Raw genomic sequence first — 19,639 nt, forward strand, 5'->3', positions numbered from 1 at the left:
AGATGGTCCTCCATAATGTGGGTGAGCTTCATACAGTCAACTGAAGAACTGAAGAGAACAAAAGACTGACCTCCCTGGAACAAGATGGAATTCTCCAGCAGATGGCCTGTGCACTTGACCTGCCATGTTGACTCTTCCCTGGGTCTCCAGGCTCTAGCGCATCCAGCAAATTTGGGACTTAGCCTTCATAGCTGTATAAGCCAATTCCTTAAATCTCCCTCTCTCTCTCTCTCTCTCTCTCTCTCTCTCGATAGAAAGACAGACAGACAGTGGTCCCATGAGATTATAATTTCCTTTTAACTAGGTGAATGAGCTTGTATTCACTTAGAAAAAAAGTGAGTAAAAATGGTCTCTTCACCTAGACCCACTTCAGAGCTCAGTCTTTGAAACTTTTTTGTTGATTCTCCATGGAATGTCTCCCTATTCTGTTTTTCCCAAGCAATAAATTTTTAGCTGCTTGAAAACAGGGTTTGTGTTGCATTCATTCTGTATTTTTTACATACAGCACAACTGGAAACTATATTCTTAAAATATATTCTTAAAATATTAAATAAATTAATGGGCTGGGTGCAGTGGCTCACGCCAGCCAGTAATCCCAGCACTTTGGGAGGCTGAGTTGGGTGGATCACCTGAGGTCAGGAGTTCGAGACCAGCCTGACCAACATGGTGAAACCCGATCTCTACTAAATGCAAAAAATTAGCCAGGCATTGTGGTGGGCGCCTATAATCTCAGCTACTTCGGAGGCTGAGGCAGGATAATCGCTAGAAACCAGGAGGCCTCCGCCTCAGTGAGCAGTGAGTTGAGATTGTGCCATTGCACTCCAGCCTGGGCAACAGAGTGAGACTCCGTCTCAAAAACATAAAATAAAAAGGCCAGGTGCGGTGGCTCACACCTGTAATCCCAGCACTTTGGGAGGCCAAGGTAGATGGATTACGAGGTCAAGAGATCAAGACCATCCTGGCCAAAACGTGAAACCCCGTCTCTACTAAAAGTAAAAAAATCAACTGGGCATGGTGGCGCGCGCGTGTAGTCCCAGCTACTCAGTAGGCTGAGGCAGGAGAATCGCTTGTACTTGAAAGGTGGAGGTTGCAGTGAGACAAGATCGCGCCACTGCACTCCAGCCTGGCAACAGAGCAAGACTCCGCCTCAAAATAAAATAAAATAAAACAAAAAAATAAAAACAAATAAATAAATAAACGCTACCTTAATTAAGAGGCAGGTCAGGAAGAGAATTTTCAGTGTAAAACAAAGAAATATATTTAACTGAAACTAACACACAGAAATTCTGAATAGAGTTCTGCACATGTATCACAGTATAATAAAAAAAAAAAGTAAATGTGGTAAAATGTAAAACAGTTGATGAATCTCCATAAAGAGCACACAGGAGCTCCTTGTACTATTTATTCTTACATTTTTTTCTAAGTTTAAAATTATATCAAAATAAAAATTTTACCAAAAAATATTCTGAGTAGAGAATAGTTGAAGCAACCTCTAACTTTTATGTTATAGAACAAATGGAAAAGATAGAGGCTAGAGGCTTTATCTAAAAACAAACAAACAAACAAACAAAAAAACGGAAAGAAAAAAAGCTTTTGCTAACAAGTAATTTATAAAAATGAGAAAAGTTTTTCTTCTTGCCAACTGGGTCTTAAATAATAAATTCCTACAGAACGTAAAACAGCCTGTTAATGAAGGCAGCTACTTAGCAATTGTGGTCTCATTTCTGATTGAGTAGAACAGTTTGGTAACCTTTTTTAAGTAAACTTGACCTTATGGAACATGGCCACTGTTTTAAAATTGAGATATGTTGTCCCAAAAATGCCATTAAGACATTTAAAAATGTCAGTTGTCCCTTACACTGCCTTTCTAGTAACAAAAGGGAAACCTAACGGAGTTTGGGAGAGTGGGGCAGGAGACAGCAGATAGTCTGATTTAAAGAAAATAAATCTAGTTAAAAAAAAAAAATTAGCCAGGCATGGTGGCTCACACCTATAATTCCAGCCCTTTCAGAGGCCAAGGCAAGAGGATTACTTGAGTACAGGAGTTTGAGACCAGCCCGGGCAACAGAGAGAGACCCCTGTTTCTACAAAAAATAAAAAATTAACCAGGTGTGGTGGCGCATGCTGTGGTCCCAGCTACTCAGAAGGCTGAGATAGGAGGATCACTTGGGTCCAGGAGGTCAAGGCTGCATGATCACCCCACTGCACTCCAGCCTGGACAACAGAGTAAGACTCCATCTCAAAACAAACAACAACAAAAACAAAACAACAACAAAACATATATATGCCTAATTTGATATAGCAATAGAAATATTTTAATTAGGCCAGGCACAGTGACTCATGCCTGTAATCCCAGAACTTTGGGAGGCCAAGGCAGGCGGATCGCTTGAGCCCAGGAGTTTGAGACCAGCCTGAGCAACGTGCCAAACCTCATTTCTACAAAAAAATACAATTAGCTGGTGTATACCTTTTGTTCAAGCTACTCGGGAGGCTGAGGTGGGAGGACTGCTTGAGCGTGGGAGGTGGAGGTTGCAGTGAGCTAAGATTGTGCCAGTGCACTGCAGCCTGGGTGACAGGGTAAGATCCTGTCTCAAGAAAAAAATAATAATAATAATTTTTTTATTTGCTACAAAATAATTTAACAAATGGTAAAACCACATCTTTAACCATTTCTTTTCTTCCCTGAAGCACTTTGGGAATTTTTTCTTCATTTACTTTTCCATTTCTTTTTTTTTAATACTACATTGTTGACTTCTAGTATTCCTTTCCAATATTTCTATTTTTGTTCTTTTTCAGCAGTTCCCATTTCTTTCATTTTTCCACTGCCTGTTTCTCATCATTTCACCCTGTTTCTATCAGTTTACTATTTCTGCTGGCAAACAGCAGTCTGGGCAAGAAAGCAAATTAAAAAAAAACAAACAAACAAACAAACAAAAAAAACCCCGACCACTATCATACACTACGACCAAAGAAAACATTCAGGTGAAAAGCTGAAGCTCATGTACGATCTATCAGATAGATGCAGATTTAAAATTAGGTTTCATGGCACTGTAAGAATCCAAAACACACACATTTCCAGGTTGATAGTTCTAATGCCACCGTCAGTTTTGAAAGTATTATTTTACAAGCCTTGAGGGTAGCCTTCACTGCGCTCACAGTAAGTAATCAAATTTCTAGATACCACACTGTTTATTATCAAAAGAGTTGTGTGAATTCAAGATAAAGAAACATGACCAAGCTTGCTGTTTTCAGAGATACCATACCCAGCGGCTATTCTTTTGTCAGCCTAAGAAACAAAAACAGTGCTGATAATTATCTTCTTTCCACTGGCAGTAAGCTTTTACCTTGAAGAAGCAATGTTTCTTATAAAGTACTAATACAACAGAGTAATGACATTAGACACTTTTGAAATAGATTATAAATGACACATTTTAACATACTTATTATTGGTTTCCACTTGGAGACTTCACGTTTAGTACCTCTTCTTAACAGTTCATTACCTCATTAATATGAGTATGGAACGGTAGGGATTAAAACTGCTCCACTAAATTAAATATAAGGATCTCATTTTGTGTTGCTTAGGTGAGCCAAGAGTGACAACAAACCCACAGCAGGCCTGCCTAACTTCAAGGTAGGGTCTCTGTCCTATTAACCATTGCCTCTTAACTCACACAAATGAAAAAAAAGAAAAGCCTTCAAGAAAACCACCAGAATTGACCTGATTTTGTTCCATGGCAAATGTGCTTATGAATGGAGATTGTTTATAGTTGATTTTAATGATTTAAAAGGGTTTATTCAAACCGTGTGTGTGTGTGTGTGTGTGTGTGTGTGTGTGTGTGTGTTAAGAAGAAACTTTCTTCAAGTGAAATTCTACATGCTTAACCGGAAAAAAGATACCCTGCCTCTAGTTGGATTTGGTGTGCCAGACTAAGGAGCTCCCCTGTTCATCCCTCTCTATTCCTTCAAGACAGCTCCCGAAGCGATTCTACAGAAACCCTATGTCTTTACAGTGCTGAGTTTGAATGCCAATGTCCTAAATAAATCTTTGGAGGAAAAAATGACCATCATTTCCTAAAGAAAAAAGTCATTTGACTCCTGCAGTAGCCAGACTAAAAAAGAAAGAAAAGCCTACGAAGTTTACTAAAGGCATTTTAGTGACTCCATTTAGGTCAATGGCATGGTAAGTTCAAATTCCTGTAGTGAGTGGCAGAATGAGGCCAAATGCCAGGAAAACCTTGCTGATAGAAGAAGAAAGAGTCACAGGGACTCTTAATGGATAGGCTGGATCGTGGTTTTTCAGCCCAAGGTCCAATCCTTTGGATCATAAAAGTCATTGTTCCTACAGAAAGAAGATTCGGGGGAGGCAAAAAGAACACAGAGCACCAAGAGATAAGTAAGAATGCTCAAGCAACAAAATAGCCTTTTCCCAAAATAGCCAGGTCATCCTCTGCTGCACGCAATGGTCACTCTTTAGAAATCTTGAAAAGTCAGTTCAAATTTTTTAAACTAGAAGAATTTATGTGCTCCCATGTTTCAAATGCTTTAATATACTTATACTTATTTGCTCAGTTTTGTTTTGTTAAATATCCATTAAAAGTTTTTCAAATTATTAAGAAAAATGATGTTAAACTCTTAACATCAGTCATATTTTACAAATTGAATAAACTATGGTGAGTTAATGAAATGTTTAAAGTATCATCTTATTTTGAAGACTGCTTTCTTCTAACATTAATCCACTGATAATCATCGCTCACCTGGAAAAATTCCATAACTTCCCAATTATTTATTCCCAATAGCTTTCTTCTCTCTCTGTTCTCTTGTGTCTACCCTCTATGTGTAATAATCTTTCTAAAATAAATGTAATTATGTAATTTCATTATTAGAAATACTTCAGTAGCTCTCCACTGTATATATAACAGTTGTGGTAAACTATGGAATAAGTTATCCCCTCATCCTCTTAATCATGTTTTCATGCCAAGCATGTAAGAGGCAAGGCTCTTACTTTTTGTCTAATAGCTGCTGGGAAGAGTTGATTAAGGCCCCAGATTTAGATGTGGGACTGGACTAAAAAGCTTGCAACTGGGACTCAGGTCCAAATCATGCCACTCAATTCAGCTTCATCACAGAGACCTGGTTGGGGTTCAGGAGTGAGCTAACATAAAAGATCAAATTGTCAAATCTGATTCACACAGACCAGAGACCTTACCTACTATCAAGCTTTACTATTTAATAATAATTTTAAGTATACAGGCAATCAAGTGGCACAAGAGAAGCAGAGAAAGGTCTGGGACAGCTGATATAGCTCCCCAGGTCTTGCTTTCAGTATTGGGTATGAATTTTTAATTCAGAATAGATGAATTTTCTAAATCATGTTCACAGATGGGGAGCATTTAGGTTATGTCACAACACACCTTATGCAGTTGATACATGGTATCTCCAGGAAGGAAGCCATGCCCCATAAATCTATATAGATGCTAGTTTGTGTTTACCATAGGCAATCCTAACCAGGAACATGCTGCTCAAAGCATGCCATAAATAAGAACTATCCTCTTAGCAAAACTCATTAGTCTATTTACCAAGGAAGCCAATTATCTACATGTTTATGAGAAGATTTAACTGAGTCACCTGCCTTCTTTCTTTCCTTAGGAGTGTCCCCCTGGAAATCAAAACAGAAATGGATCACAGGCCAGCTGCTATAACTCCTTCCCAAAGAGTTATCAAGCTCTTGCCTGGAACTTTAAAAAGCTGATCTTTTAATCTCCATTAGGATACAGTTTTGTACTATTTCTTTCATTAACCAGATTGTGTAAGGAAAGAAGAGTTTTAGGTATTCCTAACTACCTCAATAAATGAATACAAAAATGAAGGAATGGCATGTTTTCAAAGACTATTGAATAATTGAAATGTTCACGATAAATTAAGTGGAAAAAGATATCAACTGTATGTCACTATGATTCCTATTATTCTACATACTATATGCAGCCAAAGGTAATAAATAAATCAATAAATATATATGTATCTTAGCTCCAGTATATTATACTCTATTGTATATTATTATACAATAGTATAATAATATTGTATATTAGACAAATCTCTTTAGTTTAAATATTTACCTGCTGCTTATTTTGTACTCCATCCTTAACAAGAACAAAGTTAGGCATCCTTCCCTCTATTCCCTTAGCATCCTAACTGTTCTATTATTATAGGTCTTAACCACATTTTATGATAATTGGCCTGAGGACCTTGAGAACAAGAATCATTTCCATATTTTAAAATCTGCAATGCTTAGCTAAGTTCCCAGTATAAAGTAGATAATGTTAGGCCGGGCATGGTGGGTCATGCCTGTAATCCCAGCACTTTGGGAGGCTGAGGCAGGTGGATGGGAGTTTGAGACCAGCCAGGCCAACATGGTGAAACCCCGTCTCTGCTAAAAATACAAAAAGTAGCCAAGTATGGTGGCACATGCCTGTAATCCCAGCTACTCGAGAGGCTGAGGCATAAGAATTGCCTGAACCCAGGAGGCGGAGGTTGCAGTGAGCTGAGATCATGCCACTGCACTCCAGCCTGGGTAACAGAATGAGACTCTCTATCAAAAATAAATAAATAAATAAATATTAAAAAGTAGATAATGTTAAATAAATTAATAAATGCTGATAACATCTGATTTTCAAGATTGTATTCATATTGTCAATATATATTTGACACATATTTTTTATGAAAGAAAATATAGTAGTTACAAATTATAGCTTTGGATGGCCCCTCAGGCTTTTATAATTTCGTTGAATGTGTAATATTTTGATCAGTAAACTCTTGTTAAAAAGAAGTATGTTCTTTCCCCAAATAAACTGTGCATTTTAAATCTCATAACCTCTGACTACTGCCATCTAAACTTAAAGAAAAAAGAAATAAGATGAAGAATACAGAGGAGGTAGAACAGAAAGAGGAAGAGAATAATTAGTAGTAGTAGTTGCAGTAGTTGTTAATAGTAGTTTGCTTTTGTTTTCTGGATTCCAAACATATGACTAAGCATATAATGACAGTATGCAACATGAACTGAATTATTCAAACGTTAAAAAGAAAACATATACATAGCTGAAGCAGTGGTGGAAATTTTCCATTCTGAGAGCCCCATATATTCAAATATTATTTTTCCAATATAAACATATCAATTTTTTGGTCACTGTGTTGATGAATGATGAAGGCCATGCTGCACAGTCACTAGGTATTCTCTATCTTAGCTCCAGTGCATCAGAGAATAGATGTTAGTGTTTTTGTTTTTTGTGTTTTTTTAATGTTTCTTTCAAAACACAATTCTTGCTGTCAGAGTACCACCTTTTAAGGATTGTTATCTGGATGATTTATGCAAATTTTCAAAACGTTACCAAATAATCTAAGCTTCCTTTTTCAATGAGCTCACAAATTGGATTTTACTCGTCAAGTAGTGAGAAAAGAAAACCAGAAGGGGTCAGTATTTTAAATGTAATTGATTTTCTCCTAGGAAACAAATGACATGATATATTACTGCAATAAGTTACCTACATTTTTGTTATAAATCATATTCTTCAGTTAGTGCTTTCTCACCCAAAAATCATGTAAACTTCTCTTATACAAATATCATAGTCACTTTTTAGAAAGACTACATATATTTCATTTTTAGTATATTTTCCCACTTTATTTTTCTTGATACAAAGAATTTGATTAAATAGTATGAACACACATAGCATGTAACAGGAATGACCGGCTCAAAAATTATTTTGAGAAATGATAATAAAGGTATACTTTTAAGTGATATTCCATTAATAGAACTGGCTCATGTTTAATTATTCCTTTTATCCTTGCCCCTCATTCTCATCTCCTGAAAATAGCTTTGGGACAGATGTGTGAGGAAATCTGATATAACTTTTATCTTTATGTTCTGTAAATTCAATAGAAAATTCTAATTTTTCTATCTCTATATGGATAAATCAAAGAGTCTTTAAGTATACAAAGAACTCATATTGTTTTGAGATCTTTCTCCTGTCACCATTGTGCCTTCCAGTAAGTTTTTCATTGTAAAAAACAAAAAACAAGTTAGATTACTATTTTTATCATTATACATACTTCTATATGTATATTAATTTTAAAAAATTTAAGGAGCATTACATATCTACTAACAGTTTTTTTTTTAAAAATTAACATCAGTGCTGGGCACAGTGGCTCGTGCTTATGGCCTCAGCACTTGGGAGGCCAAAGAATCAGGATCACTTGGGGTCAGGAGCTTGAGACCAGCCTGGGGAATATAGTGAGACCCTGTCTCTAGAAAAAAATTTAAAAATTAGCCAACATGCCTCTGCAGTATCAGCTACTCAGGAGGCTTAGGTGGGAGGATCACATGAGCCCAGTAGATTGAGGCTGCAGTGAGTTATGATCGTACCACTGCTGCACTTCAGTCTGGCAGACAGAGCAAGACCCTCTCTCTAAAATATTTTTTTAAATAAAAATAAAAAATTAAGAAATTAACATCAAAAAACTTCTATCAAATAAGACATTAATTTTCATTTATTTTTCATAAAAATGTACCAAATGTACCAGATTAATATCGAATTGTAGAGTATATGATTATAGGATACTGTCTTTCCAAAAGCTGAAATTCTGAACACTGTGCAGACTGCTTATGTAACATAAATATAAATAATTTCTGGCAAAGTGACAGCATGACTTCACACAGTCATAAAGGGCATAAATACCTTTTTTAAAATTGAAAAATAATAATTGTGAATATTTATGGGATATAATGTGATACCTTGGTCTATGTACACATTGTAGAAAGATTCAATCTGGTTAATTAGCATATCTATCACCTCACCAACTTATCATTCTTTTGTGATAAGAACATTACAGATCTATTCTTTTAGCAATTTTGAAATATACATCATTAACTGTGGTCACCATGCAGCATGATAGATCATTATAACTTATTCCTTCTAACTCTCAGACTTTGATCAACGTCTTACCTTTCCCCATCCTTCTCTTCACCCTCAGCCTCCAGTAACCACCTTTATATGCTATTTCTATGAGATCAACTCTTAAGATTCCACATGGAAGTGAGATCATATGGCATCTATCTTTCCATTCCTGGCTTATTTCACTTAGCATAATGTCCTACTGTCCCACCTATGTTGTAGTAAACGACAGAATGTCCTTGTTTTTAAAGGCTGTATAAGTTCTCATGTGTATAAAGTACCTTTAAGCACTGTATCTGTCAACAGACGATGTACATACAAGTCTAGCCTTTGGCAAAACAATACAATCAGAAAGTTTCCCTTATTTACCTCTTGCCTATCTTTTCCACTCCTTTTCTCACTTCTGAGTGCCATCTTCTGTCCACAGTATGAGGCCAGACAATATTTGTTTACCTGCATTCCAATTGCTCTTTGCAAATGAAAATAAGGATCTGTAATCAATCCTTCATATGAATGAAACTCATACACATCGATGTATTTACTCTCTTGCATGCTTGCATTTTAAAACCTTTTATCTCATATTGTGGAATAAAAGGGTTGCCTTTTGTTAACAAAAGGTAATGCAATAACTATCTGAGGAAAGATTGGAAGACAAGCAGGAGGAAATTCTAGGTAAGTGATATAGTGATAAAACAGAGCTATTCCTGATGATAAAATTGCTATTGTCTTTTTTTTTTTTTTTTCTTTTTCATTTTTTGACGTCAAGGGCAGGAGATAAAAGAGAGATTATGTCTGGTATTATCGTTTTTTTTTCCTTTATCTTGTTAACCCCAAGACTTGTAGATGTCAGGAATCCGATCATTTTCTCTGCATATAGCTTGGATATCTTGCTCTCTCCCCTTTGTTATCATAATCACATAGCCAAGGGACTTGGAATTCTGGCTGCTTCAAGTTATTGCAAAACCTCTCAGGCAGACCAGGAAGCAGAGGCAGGGAATGTAGAGCAGCTGCTGAAGGAAAAGAATGGGAGATGGCTGGTGCGGCAGTCTTTCCCAGTCTCATATGATTACATGAAAACCTACATTGAATGTGATCTCAGCTTTGTGCCCTGCCAATTTGCTACTAAAGTGATGTGCTACTAAAACCATTCCTTTAGGGAAGTAAGATGATGGAAGAGAGGAGTGGCCACTACAGAAGAGCCTTCGTTGCTGGGACATAAGAAGATGCCCATCTGGGGTTCATGCATGCGAATGATTGAAATGCTAAATGATATTAAGAAAAATTTATTAAACGATAAAAAAATTAAATTACATCTGTAGCCATGTTTTGGCTATGTAAAAGCAATACTAATCAAAATAAATTATGGGAATTGCTTTACATTTATGCCTAATCACCTTGCAGCACAATAATGATTACATCATTATTTTTGTCAGATTAACTGTGCTATCAATTTAATTACACCTATAAATTCTAAATACTCAACCCATGTAATATACTGTTTTTAAACAATTACTTAGTCTCTTCTACATGCCAGGCACCAAATTATATGGTAGGAATAAAAATAATAAAACAATCCCTGCTCCCATGGGGCTTACAGTCTTGTCAAAAAGAGAGGCACATACTAGATAATTGTGTAGCAGAGGAACAATAAATCTATCTTTAAGTGAAGGTAAGGACATGAGGACAATATCCACACCACTCCCTGGAAATCAGGCAAGGCGTCAGTAAGGAGACATCAGAGCTGATTCCTGAAGAATCAGTAGAGTTTGCCAGGAGCAAGGAGAGTGTAAATTAGAAGAACTCTCAACGAAAAGGAACAGGAAATGCACTGGCCTTGGAAATGAGATACTGTTGAGAAACTGCATGGTTGGAACAAAATGAGTAAGAGTTCCGAAACAATGAGGTTGCTGAAGTAAGAAGGGGCCAGGTCAAAAGAGAACTTGAGCAGTACATTAACAGTATGAAGTATTGCAGTTCTTTTAGAATTTGTCTAGCAAATTCTGGTTTTCACTGGAAAATCCCCCAATTAAAAATAAAAGAGGGTGAAATTTTGCTGGTAATGGGGAACCACTGTAGGATTTCCAGAAGGATAATTGACACGAGATTTTCATTTCGGATGTGTCACTCTGGCTTCACTGTGGAGAATCAAGCAGTACGGCTCACAACTGGAGACATGTAGGACAGTTAGGGGCCAGTTAAAAACATTTAGGTGACAATACTGGTGGCTTAGGTTAGGCTACTCAGGATGGAGAGAATTGGGTGAACTTGAGACACATGTAATAGGTACATGTGTCTCAGTGATTGAGACGTCTTAGTGATTGATTCAATAAATGAGAAAGAGGGAAGTTGGAGATCGATGTCTGACTTAGGCAAATATATGGTGGTGTGGCGTTTCCTAAAACCGAGAAGAGAGGGGGAAGAGGCAGGTTGGTGGAATTTCTATTCTGATTTTTTATTTTGTTGATTTGGTGAAGATTCTCTCTCCTAAGATAATTAGAAATTATAATTTTTATCTTAATTATTTGAGCTTTTAGTTTCTGGAGATCTCGGATAGTAACTGAATATACAGGTCTGAGGCTAAGGAGAAAGATCTGAGCTTAGACTCGTATTTGGGAGATAGTCTAAGCTCACATATTGGGAGATATCAGTTGAAGCCATCAGATAGAGAAAAGGATCAACATCAGTAGGCTAAAGAAACTCAAAATTTGTGGGATGAGCCAATGAGCAGCAAGTTGAATAACATATGAAGAAGGCATAACTGAGAAGTAGGAAGAACCAGGAAAGCCTATGATCACAAATGTCAAGGGAAGAGAATATTTTAAGAGGGAGCAAGCAGTAAACAAAGTCCAGTGCAGCAAGGAGTATAAACTGGTATAGCCTTTTTGGAGAACAATTCAACACGGCTATTAAAATATTTGATTCTCGATTCTACTTCTCAATATTTATTTATCTAGAAAAATGCTAGTAGACCTGTCTGATGAGACAAATTAAAGAACGGTTTATAAAAGTAAACAAATAAACAAACAAAAACAAGAAACAATGTAAATATCCAGAAATAGAGGATTAAAGGATTAAAAAGGAATACAATAGATCCTCTTGAATATTTCACATAAGTTAAAGAGAACAAAGTAGACCTACATGGAAAAGACTAAGAAATATTTGGTGAAAAAAAAAAAAGACCATGTTACAGAAGAATATACATATCACGATAAAAGTTATTTTAAAATGTATTTCACTACATAGAGCTACGAATCCAACAGTGAACTCTAAGAAGAAAGCTGATATTTGGTTGGGCATGTGGCCAACAGGGCCTTTTGCTTCATTTGTATTATATATTTTTTTTACAATGAAAATGGTTTCATGTATTACCTGTATAATTAGAAATATATTTTAAAAATTCTAAAAATTTTAAAAATTAATAGTTCTTTAATAAGAATAGGTTTGGAAGAGTAAAGGAAACAGAAGATAAAATATAATTAATCGAGGAAAAACAGTAGACAGAATATATCACAGAAAACCTGGTAATAAACAGAAAGAAAAGGAAGTCGGGGGCAGATTTGTCAGGAGACAGAGGAGAAAAATAATATTCTCAGGAAGCCTGTTTGCTTGCTTACTGATTAAAAAAATAAATGTAGATCACAATGTTAATAAGCCATCACAAGATTTAGTATCTGTTACAGGTGTAAGGAATAACAATGGCAAGGCTGGTGTAGCAGGAACAATTAAGAAACTGAGGCTGGGGGATGCTGCCTCATGCCTGTAATACCAGCACTTTGGGAGGCCAAAGCAGGCAGATCACTTGAGGTCAGAAGTTCGAAACCAGTCTGGTTAACATGGTGAAACCCCCATCTCTACTAAAAATACAAAAATTAGCCAGGCATGGTTGCGGGCACCTGTAATCCCAGCCACTTGGGAGGCTGAGGCATGAGAATCGCTCGAACCCAGGAGGCAGATGTTGGAGTGAGCCAGGATCACACCACTGCACTACAGTATGGGTGACAGAGCAAGACTCTATCTCAACAAACAAACAAACAAAAAATGAAGAAGCCAAATCAATAAAGCTTAGGTGAGAAAAGATTTACAGAAGGATCTAGATCATCTCAAAGCTAATAACCCAAAGGGTAAAAGGGAAAGGTGGTATGAAGTTTTCAAAATATCTTAGTGTTACATGAAAGGTGGACATCAGAAGTATACAAACAAATGGTCTAACTGCTGGATGAGAAATGTTCAGAAAAGCCTTCTGATAAGTCCTACCAAGAATCACCATAATGAACCGAGACGTAATCTGATACAAGGCTATGTATTAGTATTGGTCAAAATATTTAGGAAATGGTATATGTTCATTGCTGTGTATCAGTCAGAAGTTGGAAATGTACACTGTCATTCACTGTCTTTCTATGTGCAAGAGGTAATAAGTGATTAAGGGACCATTTAATTGTATTTTAAATATTATAGATAATTTTGGTTTAGCGGCTGGGTGTGGTGGCTCACACCTGTAATCCCAGCACTTTGTGAGGCCGAGGCAGGCAGATTACGAGGTCAGGAGTTCAAGACCAGCCTGACCAACACAGTGAAATCCTCTCTCTACTAAAAATACAAAAACAAAAACAAAAACAAAAAACTGGGCTTGGTGGCGCACACCTATAATCTTAACTACTCAGGAGGCTGAGGCAGGAGAATAGGTTGAACCTGAGAGGTAGAGGTTGCAGTGAGCCGAGACTGCACCACTGCACTCCAGCCTGGGCGACAGAGTGAGACTGTCTCAAAAACAGACAAACAAAAATATTTGATTTAGCATTAAACAAGAAGAATTACATGGGAGTAGGGCATACGTCAAAATCGCTGTTGGAACCTGAACAACAATGTTCCAAAATGGCTCTGTTCTTAATGAAACCAAATGTTCAGTGGCCAGGTCCTTCTGGAAAATTCTCAGAGGGGAGACACGCACTAACAACGAGCTACAACTTGCTAGGGGCTGATTCATCCAGAACATTAACAAAACATGCATCCTGATTCAAAGCTATTCTTAAAGGGCTGCTCAGATTCTGGTAAAAGAAACAGGGCTATGAACCCCCAGGCTTGGGTTCCAGTGAGCAAACAACTTTGAACTACAGTAAAATCGTCTATGCCCTTTAAGAGACAATGCACAGCAATACTACACGTCACTGGGGGTGGGGGGAGGGGCGGTGAGCATTACAGCATGAGCGATAAAGGGGAAGAAGTTGGGAATTTTTTGAGTGCAGCCTTTGGAGGAATAATCACTGACACCTACACAGCAAGCCCTCCATTGGGGGCCTGATATGTTCTATCACACCTGCTTCAATTACATCAGACACCAAAATACACTTTTGTATTAACAGTCCCTACCTTAAGAGCTCTATCTGTAGAAGAGGCAAATTCCTCCTTTGACTTATCCTACAGGATGCCTTCTGAGAGTCAGAAGAAAACAACCAGCTTCGATCATTTGAACACGGAGCATCCACTAACACCTAGAGAAAAAAAAGGACAAGAGATGCAAATACGCACTGACAATCTATTCTCAGGCACGAAATAGATAGAGAAATTCTCTAGAACATGGTAAACAAATAGCAAATAGATAAAAACATTTCTTTTTTAACTGAAAATACACCACAGTGAGTTTTTCCTTATGGCATTTCCTCACTAACACTTTTCAGAAAAACTTACCATGTACTTTCAGTGTTTGTTTTTTGGGGCTTAGGATGGGAGAATTAAAGTTTACTATGTCTACTAATGCTATTTGATATACTTGACAACCACAGCAAAAACTTTTACAAAAGTTACGCATTGTAATTAGACATTAATATATTTCTGAATTCTCAGCACTTATTTCTAAGAATGAATATTTCAATTTCAGCTCACTGAAATGACCTCTTTTTCTTCAACTGTCATACTCTGATATGAAATGTTACTGAATTAAAGCAATACAGTAGTGACCCAAATAATATCTGATCTTTTCCTGAGTATCTTTGAGTTACCTGCCAATATAAAACATTCTATAATCCCCAATCCCAATGTTACTGCTTCCTTTGAACCATGCTGACGACGAAATGAAAACTGCTTCCACATTCACTTTATCAAAATTTTCCAGGGTACTGAGAAACTGTATCAGGCTATGTCTGAGAACAGATGGAAAATAACAACCACAAAGCAACATAATAGTGGTATCATTGGGCATCCATCAGTTTGTCACAATATAATAAAAGTACCTTGTCAAACATTTCAGGCTGGGCGTCTCCCATTTTTCTGCCATCCAATTCGGACACTTTAATTACATTTATCAAAGGCTGTGGGATGAAAGATTCTAACGTCTGCCTCAGCCACTTCAATCTCAGACTATCATATTCATTACAATGAAGATAACCTAAATAAAAAGGATTAAAAAGTTTCAAATGAAGGCAATGGAACTGTTAAATTTCTACTTTTCAGCAAATAAATTTCAGGAAGAAGTTAACTAATCAAAATTATGCAGAAATAGGGCTCAGAGGTAAACATTATAATTTTCTTATGCTTTAAAAACAGAAATAAGGTGTACATGTATGTACATATAGATACACACGCCTACTACATAAAACATTTACAATAGTCATGCCTACACGGTCTCTCAGAAGCTCTCAGCATTTGCTCCACCAAGTTTAATTTTTTTTTTTTTTTTTTTTTTTTTTTTGAGACGGAGTCTCGCTCTGTCGCCCAGGCTGGAGTGCAGTGGCGCGATCTCGGCTCACTGCAAGCTCCGCCTCCCGGGTTCACGCCATTCTCCTGCCTCAGCCTCCCGAGTAGCTGGGACTACAGGCGCCCACAACCGCGCCCGGCTAATTTTTTGTATTTTATTAGAGGTAAAACCTATAAAAAATTATAGATTCCTAAAGATATGTTATACAACCAATACCTCAGACACGGTTCTCGCTCTAAAGAACTAACGCTTAAGAGTAAACACAGGTGGTAATTCAGGTGCAAGAAGATAAGACTCACATTGGGGCAGATGCAGGAAGTGTCCTGGCTTAAAAGTCTCCTGTCCCACAGGAACCATCTTTTCTTTTAACAACTCCACAGGCTTTCAGTGTCTCCACAGGGACATGCCCAGTTATAAGAATCACTGTACTCAGAAGACCCAAAGCATGGCATCTCTACCAGGTCTCCAGGGGTTATTTATTCTTTCTCCCAGCCCACATGCAGTTTACCAACCAGGCTCATTTTTATCATAAGCAATCTCGCCTAGAAACATAGTGACAATCTCTGTCAGGTTACCAAGGAAACAATACTAGAGAACTAACTGAACATTAAATTTTAACATAGAAGGGAAAAAAAAATTGCAAAGCCTTTGCTCAAATACATACTTACATATACGTATATATATTTACATATATATTTACACACACACATATATATATATTAGGTTTTTTTTTCTGATTGTCATTCCACTGTTAAAAAGTAAAAAAAAAAAAAAAAAAAATTAATGACTTCTCATCATCCACTGAATAAAGTTCAAATGTGGAGTCCTTAAATCAAGGTCCATAATAGCCAGACCCCAGGACAATCTTTCCATTTTAATCTCCCACTATTTCCCCAGTATGCTCTGTGCTCTATCAAACTTGATGGACTATTCCATTTCCCACACATACTCTGTACTTCTCTTACTTATCTCATATGAGAGGTGTTTCTATGTATGGCTTACCTTCTCTACTACCAGGGCTCCATTTTTTTTTTTTTTGAGATGCAGTCTCGCTCTGTTGCCCAGGCTGAAGTTCAGTGGCATGATCTCGGCTCACTGCAACCTCCGACTCCCAGGTTTAAGCGATTCTCCTGCCTCAGCCTCCCAAGTAGCTGGGATTACAGATGCACATCACCATGTCTGGTTAATTTTTGTATTTTTAGTAGAGATGGGGTTTTGCCATGTTGGTCAGGCTGGTCTGGAACTCCTGACCTCAGGTGACCTAACTGCCTCGGCCTCCCAAAGTGCTGAGATTACAGGCGTGAGCCATCGTGCCCAGCCCAGGGCTCCATATTTCTATGTTTCTATAGGGAAGGAGCCCAGGAGGTGGCATCAATTTTGTTGAGAATAAGAGCAGAAAATCATCTTAAAGCACATCTGTACAGCTAGTTTTCATGTTTATTTTGGGTATCTTTTGGAGGACTTGCTAATGGAACTTAAATAGGTGTCTAAGAGCCCTTGCCTTAGCCTGAAATCACTAGAAAACAATTTAAGACAGAAGTTCATGGTATGGACAGGGTGCAATTCTAAGGAAGCAAAAGTGAGAGAAAAAAGGAAGTAAATCATGGAAGGAGCAGGATAGACACAGGAGGATTTGTAGTCAAGCTGTCTACAGCTTTGGTCAGTCTCTCAGGGCAACTCTACAGTTTGAAATTACAGAGGCTTGTTACGAACTGGAGGTTAGTGCAGCAAGGAGGAAGAACAATTGGCTGGCTGCTTTTTGTCTCTTTCTCTCATTGGTTAAAGCCCACACCAAGAGTTGATAACTTCTACCTACTTTGGGGTTGTGTACCTGACCCCTTCAGGCACCTGCTTAAAAAACCAGGCAGTACCCACGGCCAAGTATTGCAAGCACACAGGTGAGGGGATGGATCTCTGCTTGTCAGCTGGCACTCATCGGGAGGCTCTTCAATTTGTGGCAGTGGTAGCATTAGCAGCAGACAATTGCATGAATGGCATGAGCCTTTGCTAGGGTTTCTCCAGTTTCTGGAAACAATTCAAGTGGCTCCAGCCACGAGGTGAGGAATGGGAGTAAAGATGAAGCCAACCATATCTGTAGTGATGCATAAGCTGGGTCCACAAGATAACCCCCAAAGTCACTCCTGCCATGTCCACCACTGCCCATCAAATACTAAGGGCCTCAGAGGAAAGAGGTCTTACTCATCTTTCATTCAATTTTCCTTTTTCTAGTTTAAATGTTTCATATTCTATTTCAACATTTTTAGTGGTAACCCAAAAGACCTTTAATATGCACGTGTTAAGAAAATTCTAAGCTAAGTCAATTTTCACCAACTTTCCTAAAAGACGCAAGAATCTTGTAACATTCTTGCTTTAGATGCTACTGTTATTGTATATCTGGGTTTTCTTTGGACTTACATTTTTTGATCCCACAAAACATTATCATGGTCTTCTATAGCCAAGGATGGTTAGACTTTCCCCACATAATATCCTATCTTTGCTCTTCATTTTTTTCTAACTCCTATCTTCCATCTTGGATGACGTTCTTTTTTCTGAAGCACATCCTTCAGAATTGTTGGTGACGAACTGTTAATCTCTCTCTCTTTCTCTATTTCGCTTTTGCTCTTCAGGAGCATTATTGACTGGATATATTTCTGGATTGACAGTCATCTTTTATATTCCTTTGAATGCTGGTTTCTCTTATTACCCTCAAGGGTCAACCCTCTGTCCACTCTTCCTTTGAAACTAAGCTCTCCATTCTTTCTGGCTGCTATTAAGTTCTTCTCTTTATTTTCAGTGTTCTGCAACTTCACTATAATGATTTCAGAGGGTATTTTCTCTCCTCCCCCAGCATCAAAGCTGAAGACAGGCAGTTTTCCTTGCAGTCATCTGGAGAGGACAATTTCTTCCTGGTTTACCTTATATGGAGGGTATAGCACTCCGAATCCCAGCTTGATGAAAACGAATCTTCTATTAGATGCTCTGCTTGGGTAGGCTCTGGCTTTGTTTTATATTCCTTCACTCTCATGAAGCAATAAAAAACATGTAAGTTTTTCATGTTAAGCAAATGTTCCCAAGTCAAAAGCCAGCTTCAGTACACAATTTACCTTCAAGGTTCCCACTATGTCTTAGATTTTGGCCACTGAGTATTTAAAGATAATTTAAGCATTAAAAAAATGTGTCTAATATTATATCCTACATTTTTAGTTATTTTCTTAAGGGGGGTTGGTTAGGGCACCCAGTCTGTCACACCAAAGGAAACAGAAGTCTTCATCATTTCTATATCCCTCACCTCTAGACACACACCATCCAATGCCTTGCATTTAGTATGTGCACACTAAATGTAGATGACTTGATTGAAGCATGGCATTATAATAATGAATACTTAAATTATTACAACTGAAAATCAGGGCAGCTTTTCACTAAATTGTATATAGTCTGAGTCAAGATTCTCAAGTCAGCATTTTAAAATAGCTTCCAGCAGAATTATTGCTTAGATGCAGATTTTATTTGAAATGGTCTTAGGTTGGTTAAACTTTTTAAAAATAAGAAATATAAAGTGTCACAATGCAAGTTTCACATATATACTAACACTACATTGAGACAATTTTGTGCTTGTCAAAAACAAACCAAATCTTAATACTTTTTTCATCTAAACAGGAAAAGGGGCAAATTTAACAAATTCCTGAGGATTTAGCATCTGTACATGGCAATCTTTGGTCCAAGGAAAGAAACTGAAATTGGTAGTTTCATTCATTCATTCATTTTAATAGACCTAACTTAAAAACAATAATCTTGCCTTCCTTCCAGTTTTTCCAATTATTCTTTGGAGCCATAAGCTATAATTTATGATCATTTTCTATGTTCCCCTCAGTATTATAATTGGAATAATGATACTGTCCTATGTACTAAAAGTGCTAGTGGGCAGCAAATCCATATGGGTCTGCAGCAACTTCAATTCTTGCCTCCTCAGAAGAAAGAATTAGACTGAGGGGCATAAGGCAGAAAA

The 19,639-nt window shown here is 37.4% G+C and overlaps 1 protein-coding gene and 1 non-coding gene across 23 annotated transcripts in view; one reads left to right on the forward strand and one right to left on the reverse strand.

Annotated features, from left to right (window-relative positions):
- NSUN3 (NOP2/Sun RNA methyltransferase 3) overlaps nucleotides 1–19,639 on the reverse strand; it is a 221,289-nt gene that overhangs the window by 175,377 nt on the left and 26,273 nt on the right. For 19 of the 22 annotated variants that reach the window (XR_012431763.1, XR_012431765.1, XR_012431764.1 and 16 more), the window contains 2 exons: nucleotides 15,170–15,324; nucleotides 14,310–14,431 (listed from right to left, as the gene is read on the reverse strand). Coding sequence is in view for 13 of the 22 variants with exons in the window: in XM_074033648.1 (XP_073889749.1) it covers nucleotides 14,310–14,431; nucleotides 15,170–15,324 (277 nt within the window). In the remaining 9 variants the exon portion in view is untranslated. Of the gene's footprint in view, nucleotides 1–14,309; nucleotides 14,432–15,169; nucleotides 15,325–15,932; nucleotides 16,176–18,048; nucleotides 18,654–19,639 lie in introns of those variants that run through there. The other 3 variants (XM_074033652.1, XM_074033651.1, XM_074033653.1) reach the window with 3 other exon arrangements.
- Nucleotides 10,906–10,965, forward strand: LOC123572043 (U7 small nuclear RNA). Its single transcript, XR_006696385.1, has one exon. It is a non-coding gene; the product is annotated as a U7 small nuclear RNA (small nuclear RNA).

This window comes from Macaca fascicularis, chromosome 2, assembly GCF_037993035.2.
Source record: "Macaca fascicularis isolate 582-1 chromosome 2, T2T-MFA8v1.1".
NCBI classification, from domain to species: Eukaryota; Metazoa; Chordata; class Mammalia; order Primates; family Cercopithecidae; genus Macaca; species Macaca fascicularis.